Source organism: Cervus elaphus, chromosome 2 (assembly GCF_910594005.1).
Source record: "Cervus elaphus chromosome 2, mCerEla1.1, whole genome shotgun sequence".
Classification (NCBI taxonomy): Eukaryota; Metazoa; Chordata; class Mammalia; order Artiodactyla; family Cervidae; genus Cervus; species Cervus elaphus.
In genome coordinates this window covers 32,055,715-32,077,017 of record NC_057816.1, presented here as the reverse complement: position 1 = coordinate 32,077,017, position 21,303 = coordinate 32,055,715, and the positions used below count along the sequence as shown (strand labels likewise).

At 45.8% G+C, this 21,303-nt stretch overlaps 2 protein-coding genes across 2 annotated transcripts; one reads left to right on the top strand and one right to left on the bottom strand.

Moving 5' to 3' along the window:
* Positions 1 to 2,733: 2,733 nt before the first annotated feature.
* On the top strand, positions 2,734 to 9,715 carry NDUFC2 (NADH:ubiquinone oxidoreductase subunit C2). The gene is made up of 3 exons (XM_043875527.1): positions 2,734 to 3,077; positions 8,841 to 8,984; positions 9,533 to 9,715. Exons 1-3 carry the CDS (start codon positions 2,909 to 2,911, stop codon positions 9,580 to 9,582), a joined length of 363 nt encoding a protein of 120 aa, XP_043731462.1. The 5' UTR covers positions 2,734 to 2,908; the 3' UTR covers positions 9,583 to 9,715.
* Positions 9,716 to 11,193: 1,478 nt separating this feature from the next.
* On the bottom strand, positions 11,194 to 16,030 carry LOC122676216 (thyroid hormone responsive). The gene is made up of 2 exons (XM_043875526.1): positions 15,392 to 16,030; positions 11,194 to 11,658 (listed from the first exon to the last, which is right to left on the bottom strand). The coding sequence occupies exon 1, from the start codon at positions 15,865 to 15,867 to the stop codon at positions 15,397 to 15,399; it is 471 nt and encodes a 156-aa protein (XP_043731461.1). The 5' UTR covers positions 15,868 to 16,030; the 3' UTR covers positions 11,194 to 11,658; positions 15,392 to 15,396.
* Between the last annotated feature and the right edge of the window lie 5,273 nt (positions 16,031 to 21,303).

Genomic DNA, 21,303 nt, shown 5'->3' with positions numbered 1-21,303 from the left:
GTCTTCTAACATCTCTTTTCCTCTGATCTCTTAATTTTTTTTTAACATGATCCTCTTTTTTTAAGTTCATACTGGATATACCTTTGAATGAAAACATGACAGTTTATCTGTTCTGCTCTTAATGGACATTTTAAATGTTTCTAGTTTGGGGCTATTACTAATGGATATTTCTCCTTGTAGTATAATATTCTTGTATGTCTGTTAGTCCTGGTTCACATGCCCCAAAGCTTCTCTAGACCCTAGACTTTGGAGTACAGTCTTAAGTAAATGAAAAAGAAATGGAACACAACTTAAATATCCATCAAAAGGGTAATGGGTGACTAAAATGTAACTTACTTATATAATGGAATATCATACAGTAATCAAAAGGAATGAGCTTGATCTTTCTACATCATCATGGATGGATCTCAAAACATGTGGAATGATGAAAGTGAGAGAAAACAAATACTGAATCGTAAAATTTAGGTAAAAAATTTTTAAAGCATACATTCAGTTCAGTTCAGTTCAGTCGCTCAGTTGTGTCCAACTCTTTGCGACCCCATGAATTGCAGCACGCCAGGCCTCCCTGTCCATCACCAACTCCCGGAGTTTACTCAAACTCATGTCCATCGAGTCAGTGATGCCATCCAGCCATCTCATCCTCTGTCGTCCCCTTCTCCTCCTGCCCCCAATCCCTCCCAGCATCAGGGTCTTTTCCAATGAGTCAACTCTTCGCATGAGGTGGCCAAAGTATTGGAGTTTCAGCTTCAGCATCAGTCCTTCCAATGAACACCCAGGACTGATCTCCTTTAGGATGGACTGGTTGGATCTCCTTGCAGTCCAAGGGACTCTCAAGAGTCTCGCCATGAAATTAAAAGACGCTTACTCCTTGGAAGAAAAGTTATGACCAACCTAGATAGCATATTAAAAAGCAGAGACATTACTTTGCCAACAAAGGACCGTCTAGTCATGGTTTTTCCAGTGGTCCTGTATGGATGTGAGAATTGAACTGTGAAGAAAGTTGAGTGCCAAAAAATTGATGCTTTTGAACTGTGGTGTTGGAGAAGACTGTTGAGAGTCCCTTGGACTGCAAAGAGATCCAACCATAATACATACTAAGTATATGTAAAAATATAAAAAGTGAACTGTGAGTGTACACTAAACTCATGATTGTCTGTGAGGAGGATGGGAAAGGGTTCTATATAGTGTTTTATTTCCTTTTAAAATAAATATGACAATTTAATTGACAAATATGACAATTAATTCTGGGTGACAGCATATGGGTATTTGTTATACTGTTCTTTGTATTTTTGTTTTTGTATGTCTTAAGTGTCTTAAGAGAGTGGACTGAGAAGACTGGAGAAGAATGTGTAAGCAATATTGAATATTTGTGTTTGCCTAACAGACCATCTAATATTCAAAATTAACATAATCCTAAGGTAGGTTTTTGATGGTTTTCACTCTTTTTATATGATTTTAAAAGAAACACTATGGTTTGAAAAAATTAAAAAGAGTGTGCAAGGACATCCCTGGTTAGGAATCCACCTTCCAATTCAGGAGATACAGGTTAGCTCCCTGGTCAAGGAACTAAGGCCCCACATACTGATAGGCAACTAAACCCTGGCCCACAACTAGAGAAAAATCCGCTGGCAGCAACCAAGGCGCAGCTAAATAAATAAAATGAAAGACTGTGGGGAAAAAAAATACCTCTTTCATATGTCATACTAGAATTTACATAAGGCAGATTCTCAGGTAACAGCTTGCACTTCCTAAAACATTTGCTGCCTTCCGAGAAACTTCCAATATCTTCCTTTGGAAGATCCTAACTTTAAATGTTACAGATCTGGGAGTCCTTTTTGTAGGCATAAAAGTCTCATCCTTTATTAGCTGATACTTATTTCTCCCACTTTGGAAATCGAAATCAATACCTGAGGCACACGGCTTTGCGTTAACCTTTGGTTTAATCAGCATGCTTCTAAGTAAACTGTTGAAGACATTTAAGCTCCTTATAAGCAATGGCTGTCTAAACAGAGAGCTTTTCAAAGATCGGAGTTGAAGACAGGTGACCAGAGACTGTAGAATTACTTGACAGAATATTATAGATTCTCTCTTTTTTTTTTTCTTCATTCTTCACATCTTCAGGAAACACTTCGTGCCTCAGCGACGTGTAAGGACCTGAAGACCCAGACCGAATTTCGAGAATATAGCTAAATGATCCAGCCCTGGGATTCTCCTAATTCTTTATGGCTGGCTGGACCTTAATTTTAGACTTTGTGAAGGGTGTGTTCCTATGCAGATGAACGACGGGAAACTCAGAAAAAGAAAACTAGTTTTTATTTGATGTCAATTAATTACGCTGCTTAAAACTTCCCATCAAGCCCACTTGGGGTTTTGGATACAGAAATAAATTCTTGGCCGAAGGAACATTCTAGGGCAGAGGAAGCAGAGACAATTGCGGGCAAGGGTGTGTATCAGTCGCTCAGTCAATTTGCGCCCCCGTGGACTGTAGCCCTCCAGGCTTCTCTGTCCATGGGATTTTCCAGGCAAGAGCACTGGAGTGGGTTGCCGTTTCCTTCTCCAGCGGGCAAGGGAGACTGGGTGAAAAAAAGCAACGTCTCCTAGTCTTCTCCGGGTTTGGCTCGTTTCCTGTACTGCTCGATAGGTACCTAGCCCCTGAACTTCTACTTGTGGCGTTCGCGCCGGCCGGGAGACTAGCTACGTGGGACACTTAGTAGCCCGGAACCGCGCGCGCGCGGTTCCGGCAGCAGCGCGCCCGGGGAAGGCTTTGCGTGCCGCACCGCCCTGCGCCATGCCCTTCAGCCCGGCGCTCGGAGGTGAAAGCTTCTAGCCTGGGCCTCTGCAGTGGTCCTGGTGGTTTTCTTTGTAGTTGAAGGCCTGAGTCCAGGCCTCAAGTGGAAACGGCGTCACCATGATGACTGGACGGCAGGCCCGAGCGCCCTTACAGTTCCTGCCTGATGAGGCCCGGAGCCTGCCGCCGCCGAAACTGACTGACCCGCGGCTCGCCTTCGCCGGCTTCTTGGGCTACTGCTCCGGCCTGATTGATAACGCGATCCGGCGGAGGCCGGTGCTGTCGGCCGGTGAGGGCTGCGCGGACGGGATCAGCCGGGAGGAGCTGGGGTCGTAGGGCTGAGGGCCGGCTCTGCCTTAGGCTGCCTGAGGTGCCTCCGCTTTTCCGGGCCTTTTCGCGTTAACTGGCCCCGTCTCGCCTCTCTCAGGTATCCGCTCCCCTTGAGCTTCTCAGAATCTGGCCATTTCAGGAAACAGATGCAGTGCAACCCACGACCTCGCAGTGAGTCTGTGAAGGACCCTGGACGGAACTGCTTGCTCCCCTCTCAGTTCGCGTTGTAGGGTGCAAAAATGAGTGATCCGTCTATCCAGTGCTCTACTAACACTACATGCATTATAGCATTTTTAGTCATCACACGCCGTGGGGTAAGACAGAGCGGGGAGTATTAGCCACAGTGGGGAAACAGCCTTAGAAAGGTTAACGCAGCTTGACCAAGGTCGTAAGTAGCACGGTCTGTTTGTAAACCCCAAGAGTCTACTTTGAGAACCAGCACTTCTCAGATTTAATGTGCATACTAATAAGTTGAGGGTCTTGTTAAGATGCAGATTATAATTCATTAGCCCTGGAGAGAGCTCTGCTCATGGTCCCAGTTTCCCAGACGCTGCTGGTCTGGGCACCTCACGTTGAGTAGCAGGCTGTAAATCACTGGGCTGTATTTCCCAGTAAGTGCGTGTCCACCTGTCAGAGACCAACCGTGATAATAAGCGACACACTGTGTGCATGCCCAGTCGTGTCTGACTCCGACCCCCATGGGCCCAGCCTGGCTCCTCTGTCCATGGGATTCTCCAGGCAAGAATACTGGAGTGGGTTGCCATTTCCTTCTCCAGGGGATCTTCCCCACCCAGGGATGGAACCTGCAGATTCTTTACCTCTGAGCCACCAGGGAAGCCCAAGAGACACATTAGCTGTGCTAAAGTCTGTGGATTTCCTAAGGAAAAAGAGGGAAACTCTGTAAGAGATATTTTTTAGTTTAGCCACGATCTGTCAGAGGAATACTTGGAGAGAGCCTTCCAGGCCATGGGAGGCTAGTGAGAGTGAATGGGAACAAGAGCATGAGAATGGGGGGCAGTTGATGATGAGTGAGTCAGAGTAGGGTGATAAGGCAACAAAGATTTAGGTAGATTGTGGCAGTTTATTCTCCAGACAGACAGGAACCTTACATACTTTTTTGAAAGCTGCTGAAGGAAACGCAGTGATTGGACTTGTGTTTTAAAAGGTCAACTTTGTTAGAAACTGGAGCCAAAAAGCCCAGTTAGGAAGAAAGCTAATACTAATGGTTCAGGCAACCAAGAGAAGGAAATGGCAACCCACTCCAGTATTCTTACCTGGAGTATTCCATGGACAGAGGATTGGCCGGCTACAATCCATGAGGTCGCAAAGAGTCGGACACGACTGAACAGCTTACACTCTTTTGGGCAACCAGAAATTACCTCCCTTGGGCCTCTTTTGCCTTCCAGGTGTATGTATGCCTGAAGGTTGACTCCCAACCCACCAGATGTCAGCATTTCCAGGGCTCAGATAGACTTGAAATCCCATCTGCCGTGGACATGACCCCACTGCAGTCTTTGTCCATTTCTGCCACTAGGAACTGTGGAGTGTTCTTCCTTTCTATCACCACTCCACACCTGCCCAGGCCTGTGACTTGGTGTAATGGAAAGAGGTCCACTTTGAAGTTAAACGGCCTTGCCCCACTGCTTCCCACTTCTGTCACTTTGGGCAAGTTACTTGATCAGAGCTTAAGTTTCCTTACCTATAAAGTGAGAATAATTCATCTTTGCAAATTTTTTTGTGAGAAGTAAGAATCTATAGGTAAATATGCCTGGCACACAGAAGATGCTGACGGGTTTCCCTTTCCTTAGCTCTTGTTGCACAGTTTACCATATATTTGTTCAGTCTTAACTGAGCTTTTTCTCTGTGCCAGGCAGTGTTACACATTGGGTATGGGAGGAGGAATACTGACCTGCTCTTGAGGAACTCCTAATTGGGTCAGTGAGACAAGTAGGTGTGAGTCTAGGCGTGACAGGTATTTTGATAGCTGGGTGAGCAGGCAGTACTTTGGGAGCCTGAAGAAGGTTCAGATCAGAGAGATGGTGTTCCAGAAGAAGAAAAGGTTGGCTGAAATTTGAAGTTGGTATCACTTAATCTCACCTTGTTGTTGTCAAAGAATGTTTTGTGCCTTTTCTGGGAGACCGAAGAACATAGTGGTTAAGAACCCAAGCTTTTGGATTTGATGCACCTCCTCCTCCCTACTCACCATTTGATTCTGGAGAAGATACTTATCTCTGTGAGCTTTAGTTTCCTCATCTGTGAAATAGGGATAGTATCTACCTCTTTGTGTGACTGAGAACTAGGGGAGATGATGAATGTAAAGCACTTAGCCCAGGCCTAGGGATCAGAGTTCCTGAGTTCTCTGTGTTTCCTTTGTTGCTTTGGAAAATTCAGGCCTTGAGGACTTTATTGAAATCATTATCCTCAGCAGCATTTATTGAATGCATACTGTGTTTATCTCATTCAATGTCTGCCGAATAGTAATGCTCAGTGAGTATTTATTGAATGAGTGTGTAGATAACAAGGAAATAGAGAACCATCCAGAGATTTACAAACCGGGTGGGCACATCTATGAAAAAGATGAATTCTGATACAAATTTATGCAAATAGAGAAGGAGGAATGGGGAAGGAGGAGTACATGGTGGATTTTTCCAGCTGTGGCCGTGGAGAGTATCTGGCATTCTCTAGGTAGTCAATGAAATCAAGCTGTGCAGATCTTTTTCAAGTACACAGAAAATATTAAATACAATTTTTTCTTAAGCTTTTCTCCCATCACCTATTTTTAAACCCTTATTTCTGGATATCACTCACCTGCCCTAAATTTAGACTTACTTAGTATCTAAGTGTAGTCTGCAAAACTAAATCTGTATTGATTTCTAGTCTTAACATAAGAGCAGTTTACTGTGTTCCTCAAAGAGCACTGTGGCTTTCAAGTTTAGGTCAACTGAGAAAAGGAAAAAAGAGGAAAATGATTGTGAAGGGATGGTGTATATGGTGGGAGAGAGACCACTGCTGAAAGAGAAGAGGCTAGAGAAGTGAAGACTTGAGAAGAGGCCAAGCCATGCCTTTAGGGTTTGGGGCACTGATACCATTGAAGTCGTCTGTGCCGGGTGTGGGTAAACACAGAGGGTCTGTGTAGTCCGGGGGCAGGCGGGAGCGCGCAGCGCCCTGGTGCGCCGCACTGCAGGTGGCTCACTGGGGGAAGGCGTGGCTGGCGGGGGTAGGCGCTGTGTAGTCAGTGCCGAGTCAGCTCGGTCGTGTCCGACTCTCTGTGACCCCGTGGACTGCAGCCCACCAGACTCCTCTGTCCAGGGGATTCTCCAGGCAGGAATACTGGAGTCGGTTGTCATGCTCTCCTCCAGGGGATCTTCCTGACCCAGGAATCAAATCTGCATCTCCTATGTCTCCTGCATTGACGAGTGGGTTCTTTACCACTAGTGCCGCCTGGGAAGCTCCTTTCTGGGTAAAGTGAAGTGAAGTGAAAATTTCTCGATGTCCTACTCTTTGTGACCCCATAAACTATACAGTCCATGGAATTCTCCAGAATACTGGAGTGGGTAGCCTTTCCCTTCTCCAGGGGATCTTCCCAACCCAGGGGTCGAACCCAGGTCTCCTGCATTGCAGGTGGATTCTTTACCAGCTGAGCCACAGGGAAACCCAAGAATACTGGAGTGGGTAGCCTATCCCTTCTCCAGGGGATCTTCCCAACCCAGGAATTGAACCAGGGTCTCCTGCATTGCAGGCGGATTCTTTACTAACTGAGCTATCAGGGAAGTCCCTTTCGGGATAAGGGAGAATGCAAAATAGTCTGAGCACTGTCCAATCCCAGGTCATAGTGATATTTTGTATTTGTATTGTTTTACAATTTTTCCCAAAACACTTTTAATAACTACTGTGAAAAACGGTTAGGTATTATCTTTTATTTTAGAGGTAGTAAATTGATTTGCCCAAGGCCATTCATCCATTTATTGTATATTTATTAAGTGCTGTCTGTGTGTTGATATACAAAGGTGAGTGAAATACTGACTTTGCCTGGTAGTAGAGGGAAAAATAATTGCTATAGCAGTTTACATATTATGAGGGATGAATTCATCCTTTTAACTCCAGGAAAGTTTTAGGAAGACTTCTTAGCAGAAGTGATGTGTGAGTTGAGCCTTGAAGGATCAGGACATTGCAGGGCAGAGAAGTCATCAGTACACAGTGTATAGAAGCATGAAGGAGCTCAGGTTATGTGAGGAATTAGAAATAGTTCAGTATTGCTGGGCACAATATGCAAACGAGGGAGTGTCAGACGATGAAGGCGGAGGAGTCAGCTCATGAAGGGCCTGGGAGGTCACATGCAGGACACTGGGGTCTTGTTAACCATAACTGAAGAAGGGACTGACAAACTGATTTGTGTTTTAGTAAAAATTCCGCTAGTGACAGGGTAAAAGCTGGAATCAATGTGGAGTAGAAAATGAGATGAAAGGTAAACCAGTTATATAAATGAGCATGAGTTCCCTGAAGTGAGCAAAGGAAATATTTATCAGGTAGAATCGACAGTGACTGAATGTAAAGAATGAGGGTAGAAAAAAAATGATAATTGGTATGCTTATTAGCAGGACTTGGATTTCTGGGTAAATGGTGTTTTAGGAAAAAGAGATATGAATAGGAAGGAACTGAGTTTGTTTGGGAGAATTCAGGTATCGTATCTGTCAAATATTTGGATATATTTGTTGTTCAGATAGGTATCTGAGTTGGGCATTACTAATGGGTTACCAGTACATGGATAATAGATAAAACTATAGGAATGAAAGCATGTGTGGGGTAAGAAAACAGCTGGAAATAAAATTCTGAGGCATAGCTGTAAAATCTACACTTAGCCTTTTGTAAAAAAAAAAAAAAAAAATTATATAAAGTCAATACCTTTGGATCTCCCCTTCACATTTAAAATTTTGGCTTTGCTAGATCATGTGATTTGATCCTCTCCAGTCTTATTATAATAGGATGATTTTATTTTTTTGCCACGCTGAATGAACAGCATGTGGGATTTTAGTTCCCTGACCAGAAATCCGAATGCACACCCCCTGCAGTAGAAGCATGGAGTCTTAACCACTGGACCGCCAGGGAAGTCCCAGGAGGATGATTTTTTTTAAGATAGTTTTTGAGTAGGTAATACTTGAAAAATTACAAAATTCAGACGATACAAGAGAATGAGACGTATTTATGGTATAGTGTACTGTTTTAGTAACCACTAGATATATAAATACAAATCGGTATATGGAGACAAACCAAACTGCTCTTAGACCATTTGTAGAGGGCTTTAGCCTCTACTTGTCATGTCCTGAACACGTCCTGGAATGCAAGTTAGTGTAGGTCTAAATTCTAAAGTTAGCCTATTGAAAAAGAAGACTTTTTTTTTTTCTGTGTCAGTCTACCATTCAAGTTTTTGTGCTTATCCTCCTTTTTCCTTGAAGAAACTTCTAAAACATGAATTTAAAAAATTTTAGATTTGTTGATAATTACATTTATAGACAAAATGTTGCTTTTCGTAGTTGCCAGATATCCTTAGGAAGATGTTCCAAGGTCATGGCTGTGTGTTCAAAATACCCATATACAACAGCTTTTTTTTGTTTTTTAATGTAGGAAGAAATTACAAACTATGTATCTAAAACATTAAAAATGTGATTTTTAACACACAAGACTGATTTTTTGCTTTCTTTGGAATTTGTGGTTTCAATTTCAGGTTTGCATCGCCAGCTTCTATATATTACTTCCTTTGTTTTTGTTGGATATTATCTTTTAAAACGTCAAGACTATATGTATGCTGTGAGGGACCACGATATGTTCTCATATATAAAGTCACATCCAGAGGATTTTCCTGAAAAAGGTATTTCAAGTTCATTGTAGAAAACTTCTTTCTTACTCTGTACCATTTTTCCTAGTTAATCTTTCCCTCGCCTGTGACTTCAGTTCCTTCTGTGTTCTGTTGATTTCTGCCTCTTTGTCTGTAGACCAGAATTCTCTTGAATTCATATATCCAGTTTCTGACTGAGTACCTCTGTGTCCTGCTTCAGTGAATGGCACTACTGTCCACCTGGGTGCTCCAGCCAGAAGCCTGGGGATCATCTTCATGGCTGTCTGTCTCTTTGATTTCTCATTAGTCATAAAGTCTTACCGTTCTAATCCCTACATAATTCTCAACTCTGAACTCTCTCTCCGCCACTGTCACTACCCTGGTTCAGGCCTTGGTATCATCCTCATAGATTCTTTCAAAGCAGTTCTTCATTCAGTGGAACAAAATGCCTGGTTGGGAAGCTAGGTTGAGGACTAGAAAATAAAGCAGTTCTTATAAGAATATTAAGTGTTAATGTTTCTTCAGGAAGTATGATTTTTTAAACATGATTTTACAATCTTTTGTGATTTTTCTTTTTATAGATAAGAAGACTTACAGGGAAGTTTTTGAAGAATTCCATCCAGTGCGTTGAAGTCTCCAAAACACTTGCTCCGGTTTCATCGATACCGGTTATTTCTGTATTTTGTCAAACTGTTTCTATGATCTGAAGTTTATGTTAATCTCTTAACGTTAACACCTTGTGATTAAAATGGTCATTATAAGCACTCTGACTCCTTTTTGTCAAAAAACAGTTCATCAGAGAATTAGCTAGTTTTGAGTCATTTAGCTAGTTTTGAGAAGACATCTGGCAGATTTTAAAATGGAGTTTAGTTCTGATTCAGAGTTGGCAGTCTAAATAGCCTGTGGGCCACATCTGGCTCACTGCCAATCTGGTTTTATTGGACACAACCAGGCTTATTTGTTTACATGTGAACGGCTACTTCCTTCTGCAGCAGATTTGAGTGGTTATGACAGAGCCCTTATGGTCTGTGAAGCCTGAAATATTTAATATATGGCCTTTTACAGAAGAGTTTCACCTGCCAGTTCTAGTGCAGAGTGAACCAAGCAAGCCAGATGATGGAAGGTTTTGTGAGTCATGTAGAATAATTTTGACTCGATGCTAGGCAGTGGAAGGTCACTAAAGAATTTTAAATAGGGATAACACGGTCATGGTTATATTGCTGAGCTCTCTACAACACCATAGAGGGTGGTTTAAAAGAGACTCACGACCAGGAGAATAGCTAGGAGACTGATATAGCAAAGGAGTCTCTGCTCTTAGTTGGGACATCCTGGGGAAAGTGAGCTCAGTAGCTGACACTGTCTACAATGGAAAGTGAAAGTGTTAGTTGCTAAGTTGTGTCCGACTCTTTGCAACCCCATGTACTCTAGCCCTCGGGGCTCCTCTGTCCATGGAATTCTCCAGGCAAGAATACTGGAGTAAGTAGCCATTCCCTTCTCCAGGGGATTGAACCGGGGTCTCCTGCATTGCAAGCAGATTGTTTACCATCTCTGCCCCCAGAGAAGCCCGTCCACAGTGGATTAGAAGTAAAAGATCCCACCTAACTAGAATGACATTTTACTCTTTATGGCTTATCTCTCCAGGCAAGAATACTGGAGTAAGTAGCCATTCCCTTCTCCAGGGGATTGAACCCGGGTCTCCTGCACTGCAAGCAGATTGTTTACCATCTCTGCCCCCAGAGAAGCCCGTCTACAGTGGATTAGAAGTAAAAGATCCCACCTAACTAGAATGACGTTTTACTCTTTATGGCTTATCAAGTCCAAAAACTTGTCCAAAGTTTTTGTTTCTAAGCTCAGATTTCATAATCAGATTAGGTTTTGGAGATTAATAAAATTGTTTACATGTGATTTCAGATTAGGTGGCAGTATGAATATAAGCGGATGGACAAAATCACATGGTTCCACCTCTCCTCTTGAGTCCTACTTGTTAAAAGTGAAATCATGTCTGAGAAAGTACTTCAGAAGTTAATAAAGATACGTACAAATACAAGTTATTTTTATTGCTCCTGCAATAAATAAGTTTATAGTTTACCTCTGCTCAATAGGCATAGGAGTGTGAGCCACTCAGAGTTGAGGACTCTGCTGCTTAGTTCTGGAGGGTGGAAAGTAAGGGAGGACTAGAACAAATAACAAGGAGAGGGTGGGAGAAGAAAGAGACCTATAATAACCGCTCTCACACGCCAGATGCTTTTGACTTACTGTTTAATTTTCAAAGCAACTTCATGAGATAGGGAACACTGTCTCCATTTTATAGATGAGGAAATTTAGGCCACGATGGGTTAAATAACTTGCCCATGATTGCAGTGAATGACTGCCAAGAGAGAAGGAAGTGAGCCTCGATTAGTCAGATGCTAGAACTTGTATTTCTGCTGTAGTACACTGACCAGGTGACAGACGGGGTCCCTCATGAATCACTGGCTTCCGCCCCAAGCTAGTAAGAGGAGCGAGGAGTCGTGAACAGCAGCAGGCAGCCTCACTGACGCAGTGATGGGTCCATAAACTGGTGCTCAGAGGAAGGTAGGAATCCCGGACATCCAAATCATCTTCACTTGTAGTTGCAGGTTCAGGTCTTTTTGGTCTTGCCATCATCAGGCTAGCAAACTGCTCCATGTCTTCATCACAGAGACTGCCTTCTATCACGTGGAGTAAGCTGTGGGTGCACAAATTTTAAAAGACAAGTCAGTATAAGTTCACACCATTAAAGTACTGTCACATGTCTGTTGAAATAGGAGACCCATTGAAAAAGCACAATGGTGCTGTTTGTAGGAAAACCCTAGTGGCCTTTCAGCACTATGAGAAGAACCTGGTTGTCAGAACTGCAATACATCACCTAGCTTCATCTCTACCTTTTACTAACAGGAAAACTACAGAAAGGTGAAATAACTTGTCCAGGACATAGGTCAGTGCAGAGCCAGGACAAGAGGCTAGACACCTTTCTTTTTTTTTTAACTTCTGTTCGGCCACCACAGAAAACGAGTTAGAGTGTGTTGAAGTGTGTCACAGCGTAGAACTCGCTGCCCTTGTCTTCCAGGAGGTTTGGCTGGTCAAGGAGTGACGAATCTCACTGCTCTGCCATCCCTAATTCTTACCTCCAGCCCTGGCTGCAGAATTCTAAAGTGCTAAGGAAATCCGTAGTGTAGAGGAAAGGAATTAGATGTGAGCTGGGCCATTCACATCTTGGCTTGGCCATTTCCTGAGTAACCTCAGACTCATTTTCTCTCTCAGACCTCCAGTTTTTTTTTTTTATGTGTAAAAGGGGATTGTAATTCCATTAGATCATTGATATGCAAGTAATTTTAAACTGTAAAACTATTCAAGTGCCAATCCTTATAATACCTTTATTATTCAGTGAATAAACTGAAACCCAGAGAAGTGAGCAAAATCAAGGCTGCACAGCTCATTAGTGGTGGAATCAGAACTTGAACCCAGAGCTCTTGACCCAGCCCCCTTTCATTCAAGAAGAACCTCTGAAAGGCCCCTCAGGGAGCTTCGAGAGGAGCGGGACACCGGGTTGAAGCTGGCAGTTTAGGTGTAGGTTTGAAGTTGCTGTTGTTTAGTCACTGAGTCATGTCCAACTCTTTTTCAACCGCATGGACTATAGCCCCCAGGCTCCTCTGTCCATGGGATTTTCTAGGCAAGAACACTGGGGTGGATTGCCATTGCCTTCTCTAGGGGATCTTCCTGACCCAGGGATTTAACTCAAGTCTCCTGCATTGGCAGCAGATTTCTTTACCACTGAGCCACCTAGGAAGACCAGATTTAAGGTAGGGAAAGGGAAAATGGCTGGGAAAATCCCTGGAGCAGAACTCTCTAGACTGTGTTTTTAGGGTCCATGTGTATTACCCATCATTACAGAGTGGCCTTCGGAAAATCATGAAGATAACACAACATGGCAGAGAGTAAATCTGATGGAAAGAACACCCAGGTCAGACTTCCCTGGTGGTTTAGTGGTTAGGAATCCGCCAGCCAGTGCAGAGGACACAGGTTCAATCCCTGATCCAGGAAGACCTCACTAAGCCCTGCACGCCACAACTGCTGAGCCCGTGTGGTGCAACTACCGAACCCTGTGCACCCTGGAGCCCGTGCTCTGCAACAAGAGAAGCCACTGTAGTGAGAAGCCCACACACCACAGCTAGAGTCAGCCACCCCTCACTGCAGCTATAGAAAGCCTGCATGCAGCAGCGGACACCCAGTCCAGCCGAAAATAAAAATTTCCAAGTATTTTCACATTTACTGTAAAAAAAGAGAAGCTACCCCAGTGAGAAACCCATGCACTGCAACTAGAGAAAGTCCACGCAGCAACAAAGACCAAAAAAAAAAAAAAAAAAGAATGCCCAGCTCTGGGGCCACTCTTGCTTTTTTTATCCCCTTGCCAATTATGTGGGGTTTGACTGGTGGCTCAGCAATAAAGAATCTGCCTGCAATGCAGAAGACTCAGGTTCAATCCCTGGGTCAGGAAGATCCCCTGGAGAAGGAAATGGCAACCCAGTCCAGTGTTCTTGCTTGGGAAATCCCATGGACAGAGGAGCCTGGTTAGAGTCCATGGGGTCAAAAGAGTTGGACACGACTTAGCGACTAAACAGCTTTGTGACTTTCGGTGAGACACTTCCACTATCTGGATTCAATTTCCTTACAGGTAAAAAGAGGATAAAGATTCTGCCCAGAAACCTACATCAGGTGCTTTGAGATTCCCATGGACATGGGCATGGTTTATCACTAATGAAGCCAGCTAATGGGAACAGGGCTGGCATGTGACACAGGATCAAAACCGGCAGGTGTTGTGGCCAAATTTCTCCCAGTCTTCACCCAGGAGTGACCCACCCGGCTGTCCCAGGTCCCCTTCCCTCCTCCCACCCTCTGTGGCACCACCTGCTTGTCTAGCTTCCTGCTCACCTACATCTCACAGCCCCAGCCCTTCTGGGCTCGGATCCCAACATATATGTATATGTCCTCTCAAATGGGCTTCCCAGTAGGCGTGCCTTTTCACTGGTGTGCCTAGAACAAGTTAGAGTGTCCACACGGTGGTCCTTTAACTTTCTGCCTGGCTGGCTGCAACCTGGGATGGCCAGAGCACCTCCGCTAGTTGCGGGACTATGGTGAGCAGCCTCACTCATGTACCCCAGCAGCCTCACCCATATATCCCCAGATGCCATATAAATATAATTCTCCATATCCCATAACTTGAAAAAATGTTAGAAGCAGTGCCACACACACACAAAACTCACATTCAACACCCGAGTAAACACGTGCCTTGGATGAGGTTCTTCATTTATAAAATAGAAATAATAAAACCTATCTTCCTAGAATTGTTATGAAGATTAAATGAGTTCATCCTATCTCAAGCATGTAGGGACTATATTGACATTTATTATGTGCTCAGATAGAAGCTATTATGAATATGTGACATCAGAGGTTCTTATTTTAGAATTCATGGATGGGCCTTGGTAGATGGCATGTTCTCTGAAGTTGCATGTACAGTCATGCTGCTGCTGCTGCTGCTAAGTCACTTCAGTCGTGTCCGACTCTGTGCGACCCCATAGACGGCAGCCCACCAGGCTCCCCAGTCCCTGGGATTCTCCAGGCAAGAACACTGGAGTGGGTTGCCATTTCCTTCTCCAATGCGTGAAAGTGAAAAGTGAAAGTGAAGTCGCTCAGTCGTGTCTGACTCTTAGCGACCCCATGGACTGCAGCCTACCAGGCTCCTCCGTCCATGGGATTTTCCAGGCAAGAGTACTGGAGTGGGTTGCCATTGCCTTCTCCACATATATATGTCTATATGCCTGGACCCTGGGGAGAGAGTCCTTGGCTTTAATCAGCTTCTTAAAGAAGTCAATGGTGAGAACACACTTGTTCAGTTCATACAGCTCCAAATATTCACATGAAGTGATGCAAAATATTAGTCGCTCAGTCATGCTGACTCTTTGCAACCCCGTGGACTGTAGCTCACCAGGCTCCTCTGTCCATGAGATTTTCCAGGCAAGAATACTGGAGTGGGTAGCCATGCCCTTCAGGGGATCTTCCCCACCCGGATTGAACCCGGGTCTCCTGCAGTGCAAGTAGATTCTTAACCGTCTGAACTGTTAGGGAAGTTATTTGCATACTTACTAATAAATGCACAGATACATACAAGTGGACATAAGGCATGCACACACCAACCACTTTTCCTTATGTTTCCATAATAGTTCACCATCATTATTCACCAATTCTGGGTCAGAAGGAGAATAAGACAGGCCTGGCCTTGGGCCTTCCTGGGTTGTGGTCTCAATGCCCGAAAGTGAGGGTGGCTGTCTGAGAGCCGGGCTCGCCCTCTCCCCCTGGGTTCACCACTGCTCCCTTCCTCCCCTGGAATGCCCCTCGGTGGACATCAGCACGGCCACCATTACCTTTCCTACATGGCCTGTCCCGTTTTCTCCTGGTATCTCCTTGTCACCTCCTCGGCTTTCAGGGTAAGATGGGTGAGGATGTGATGAAGGCTAGCGAAGTGCAGGTGCAGCTGGGCTTCCAGGTCCAGCTGCCCCAACACCCTCTCCTCCTCAGCCTCTTCCGTCTCTCCAGCTTCAGTCTCAGCTCCATTGGCTTTGCCACCTGCCGCCTTGGCCCGCCACTCCTGCCGGGGCAGCGGCCCGTGCTCCACATCCGTGCGGATGGCCTTGAGCATGGTGAAGTAGCTGTAGAGGTCGGAGGCGCCTGCCTGGGCCTGGTGCCCGTGTGCGCTCAGCTGCATGTCCCGCAGAAGGCTGGGGATCATCACCACCTGCTCCATGTTGCGCACCACGGCCAAGTACCGGTCCATGACGGTCAGCAGGCAGTTCTTGGGGTAGCGCTTGGCCAGCACCTGCATGGTGGCTTTATCTCCCATAACGGAGTCCCGCAGACTGCCTCGGCCCTGTTTCCAGGCTGTTATTTTTATGTCAGTATGCACAGCAGTTTGACAGGATGCCAAGAACCAGCCGGTAGGTCAACACAGCCCTCTTTTAAGCCAGTCCTTGGATCAGGTGATCCATCTGCCCAGGAACAGAACTGCCAGACTTATGACTGTCATTTCAGTGCTCCGTGACTGCCTCAGTAAGAGCCCGGCTCCTCCTTCATCAGCTTGCAGAGCCAGTTAGAGGGCAGCCTTTTCCTTTGGCAGCTGGTGCACTTGACCCCCAGGCGACAGTTCATTCTCTCAGGTCACCTAAGACCAAGCTGCCCCTTGGCTATCTGTGTCTTAATGCCCAACTTGCTTCTTTAACTTGGGTGCCTCAGCTGTGAAATGAACAAGGGAAGAGGGTCATGCAATGAAACAGCTTAGTGTGGGGCAAAGAGCTATCAGATGGGAGCCAGAAGTCCAGTTCTGCAATTTCTCAGTCATGTGTTGCCATCGTTTGTTAGTTAACAATTAAGAGCACTCACTTTGCATCAAGGATTACACTGAGCTCTTTCACCCGGGCCGTACAATGAGTGCTTTAACATTCTCATTTTACCAATGAATAAACTGAGGTGCACACAGCTAAAGTAACTTGCCCATGGTGCCATTGAGGCTGGGATTCCAGCCTGGGACCACCTCTCTCTCACCCCCAGTTAGGATTCTAGACTGATATGTGAAGTTACCTAAGTTATACAAGTTAACAGGATCCATCTTCTTTTCTGTAGATTTGAGGTGTTATTGTAAGGAGACAAGGCTAAACAGAATGCTTTGTAAATCACAAAATGTAGTCCCCAGATGTATTATCCATGCAGTTGCTGGATTAATACTGAGGTCCCTCTCAGCTCTAGCCTGTAATCCCATGAGTTATAAAGCTTCGTCTTTACCATTGACCCAGTGTTTCAGCCAACAATCTTGATAAGATAATAATCCCTTGCGTTGCCACATTTTCACAGTTGGCAAACTGCGTTTGCTATACTTAATAATGATTAGAAAAATGAACCCTAATGAGAGGTTCAAAGTTGCACAAGTTAGTGGCAGAGTCAACTGAACAAGGCCTTCTGAGTTCTGAGTTAGGCCCTGCTTGCAACTCCACTTTGAGGGGAAAGATTTACTAAGTCCCTTCTGCCCCAGCATACGAGGAGGGAGGAGGAGAAGAGCATGGGAGGTCATCTTGTCTCAACGAGGCCACCTTCAACCCCCCTCCAGGGCAGGGCCCCCTCTGCACGCTCCTGACTGGCGTTCACCCACTGGACCACTTCCTTCTACTCCTATGGCCGGAGCCATGAGATTGTTCGTCTTTACGTTGAACTGGAATCTAACTCACTACAGCCCGCCACCCCCTCCCCCGTGAAATCAAAACATCCACCCTATCCAAAAGTGATGGGCCTTAACTCTGCTTATATGAGCACAACAGTATAGTGTGTCAAAACCATCCTCTAGTCTTTAACTTGCTTAGTCACACCGCAGATTGAGCAGAAAAACATTAGTGTCCCCCTTTCCAAATGAGGAAACTGAGACTCAGACATGACGGCAGGAGGCCCAACCCAGCTCTCCAGGCCTCAGAAGAAAGTGACTGCTGTTCCTCTCTGCAAGCCCCCTTCATGGGCTGGCCAGGCACAGGGCTGCAGATGACCTGGAGTTACCCTGCATTGGACAGTTGGCCTTGCCTCTCTAAGGCACAGAGGGCAGCCAAGACCAGCCACGGATTTGTGGTGAGGGCAAAGCTTCCACTCATAACCCTTTCCGTATTGCAGGTTGTGAGCAGAGCACAGAGCATGGCCACCTCTTCTTCCCTCTGGCTGTGTGACCCTGGGCTAGTCGTCACTTCTCTCAGTTTCAACTTCCTCCTATGTTGTAATAATGATAAAAGCAAGCATTGACTGAGGATTTGTTAGCCTAAGCTAAGCTGATATATGCAAAGTGCTTAGAACAGAAGTCAATTCTCCCAATAATCCTATGGCGTAGATAGTCTTTGTTCACAGAGGAGGAAATTGAAGCCTAGGAAGGTCAAGTAATTAGTCTTAAGATGCACACTATTAGCTTTTAGACAAAAAGAAACTGGAATTAGTGGTAAATCCTGCCCACTGATATTAACAGTTATGAGGATTAGAGAGGACGTTTGTGTGTAATACCTGATATATTGCAAAATCTCAGTAAACACGCACTGCCTCCTGGCCATTCTGATTTCCTATGCTAAGCTCCTAATCTCTCCTTTGTTCTTCCATTCTAGGACTTGCTGCACACACTTCAGTTCCCTTTGTACCTATCCTGGTGCTCAGCCCTGCAAATGCTCAGTAGATGCTGGCTGACCGATGACCATTAGACTCACTTTCTGATGCATTCTAGAGTCCTTGGTTATAATGTTCAGTCACCTTAAAAAATAGGGTCCCTGGCTTGGAAGGAGGCAGTAGTGAGGCCTTTGACCCAGTGAGGGAGTCCAAGTGGCTGCAGCCACACATGGCCCAGGCCTGGCAGGTGCTCAAAACCAGTTCATGGGCCTGAATCTTAGGGGAGGCTCTTTTCCAGAATCCTAAGAGAGGTACGCCATATTCCTGTCCTGGCAGTCTTCCTCATACACACTGCTCTTTCTCAATATGTTATGTAAACAGTTTGCAATATACATTAGCTGGAGGACTTCACTGGTGGTTCAGTGATTAAGAATCCAACCTTGCAACAGCACAGGTTCCATCCCTGGTCCAGGAACTAATATCCCACATGCAGTGGAGCAGCTAAGCCTGTGTGTCCCAACTAGAGAGTCCATGCACTGCAATGAAAGATCCCACATGATGTAACAAAGATCCCGTGTGCCACAACTGAGACCTGATGCAGCCAAATGCATATATATATATGCATAAAGAACCTACAGAGGTGGGATGGGGTGGAGGGTTGGAGAGAGAGAGGTTCAAGATGGACAGGACATATATATATTTATGGCTGAGTCACGTTTTTGTATGGCAGAAACCAACACAACATTGTAAAGTAATTATCCTCCAATTAAGAACAAATTTAAAAAGAAGATGCATTAGCCTGATAGTAACTCCACCAGTCAGTCACATGGAGAATTTGCATAAAACTATTTCCTAACCTATGAGTGGAAAAGAGCAAGTTTCTAAATTAATAAAGTGAAAAAATATAATTTTAATAGATTACTTAAGTAAACATTTGATTAATTCATTTTAGCCCTAACATACTTTTTGTTTGCTTTTTCACTTTTCTAGGAAAACACCACACCATGCCGCCTGGGAAACGAAGTTCCCCGGCCAGGGAATCAAACCGACTCCCTCCGCAGTGAAAGCGCATAGTCCCAATCACAGGACTGCCAGGGAAGGGAAAACATTCTTAAAATGTCTTTCCTCTGGCAAATGGTTTTTTGGTATTTGAACATCCAGGATGGCTGGGCAGTGGATTTAGCTGGAGACCAGGAGGCTGGACACTGTGGTTTGGGTCCTGGGGCTTCTTCCAGGTCCACTTGTGACCGGGCTTCCTGGGCCCTCGCGTCCACGACTATAAAGTGAAGGGTTTGGAGATCTCTGAGGGAAAGGCCTTCCAGTCCTGGTTGTATAATTCCTTCTGAATCCATGTGTGGGTCACTAAGAATATCATTACCCAAGTCTAGTGTCCTCTTCGTTAACCCAGCTCCAGGGTCACTGACTCAGGTCTGGAGAACATGATGTTCTGCTTGCAGACAGGGCTGGGAGAACTGAGCGGGGGTGGTGGGCAGGGCAGGAGGGCCCCATCAGCAGCGGCCTCTTGGGCCTCCCTTTCCCTATTTACTTAACAAGCGGGGCTGGTCTTCATTAAGTCCTCTATGGCTCGAATTTAGGGAACTCCACCAAAGCACAGCCCCCCTGTGGCCCACTGTGTCATTCTGCCCCTGTCTATGCATCATAATCCCATCTCAGGCTCGTCCATTCCCAGACTCACTCATGGACATGGCCCCAGGGATGGAAGGGGCACTGCACCATGAGTGAGTGAGCAAACTGGTAACAGGGGGATTAATGAACTCTGTGTGTGTGTTAGTCACTTAGTCCTATCCGACTCTACAACCCCATGGACTGTAGCCCACCAGGCTCATCTGTCCATCGAATACTCCAGGCAAGAATGCTGGAGTAAGTTGCCACTGCCTTCTCCAGGGAATTTTCTTGACCCAGGGCTCAAACCCGGGTGTCCTGCATTACAGACAGATTGTTTACCATCTGAGCCACCAAGGAAGCCCCTCAATGAGCTGCATGAGTGAGCAAATGCAGGACAGACCAAGAAGCCCTGTGAAGGGGGGCAGGAGAGTCTGCACAGCCAGGGTCATCCTGCCAGCAGGCTACCGGCAGAGACTGCGTCCAGGCCCACCTGGCAGATGAAAGATAAAATGCTCCTGATTCAGCCGCTGCCAGCTGGCTCCAGGTATCAGGAAACTAAGTCACAGGCCGGACTCAGACAAGTTCTAGGAGTGGGGAGAGGAGGAAGGCAAGAAAGAAAGGACAAGAGCGTGAGGTCTTCTCAGGGGATGCAGAGGGGCAGGAGAGGTGGCCCTTGGTTCCAGAAGGGTCTGCTGGGCTCAGGGGCCCCTGCCGTGTCTCAGGGTTGGGAGGTTATCTCGTGCGGCTGGGCCACTGCAGGTGGAAGTAGCAATGGAGAACAAGGAGATAGCAGAGGCTAGACCTCAAGCACCATTCCTTTTCCCCCAGACTTCCCTCCTGCCTTCAGGTGGGGAAGCTGAGGCTGAATGAGCCCCTTTACTGGAATGGCCTCTGCAGAGCTTCCTGTGACCTCACCCTCAGGTTACCTGACCACTCCAAGTTTGAAAACCTGAACTGGCCCCAGATGGACTGGGGTCAAGGCCCCCAAGAGCCAGGCCAGGAACACCATGTGAATGTTGTGCAAGGGATAAGCTGATCAAGTCGTGCTCTGGAGCGGCCAGACTCCAAGAAAGCGTGGCAGGGCTTGAGCCCAGGCAGCTACAGAATGGGCTCACACCTAGGCTGTGACAAGTTTTTGAGCTTTAAAAATAACTCATATACCCACACACACTCATGGGAATTCCCTAGTGGGCTAGTGCTTAAGACTCTGCTCTACAAATGCAGAGAGCAAGGGTTCGCCCCCTAGCGGGGGCACTAAAATCTCACATGCCTTAGGCTGCTGCCAAAAAAACCCCAACAAAACACACACACAAAATACACACCCTCATATCACCTGATTGATGTCCATGGACCTCAGGCTGTTTGTCATTCCAGTTCTGATCTACTGGGAAACATATGGAGTCAAGTCACTGTGTGCTCCTGCCCCCAGCCTTACCAGGAGGAGTCAGGAGAAAACCGGATAAAGTTCGCGCAAGACTTCCTCTATCACTGGGGGGACTTCTTGTGTCGAGAGCCCGCTTTGTGTCTGCGC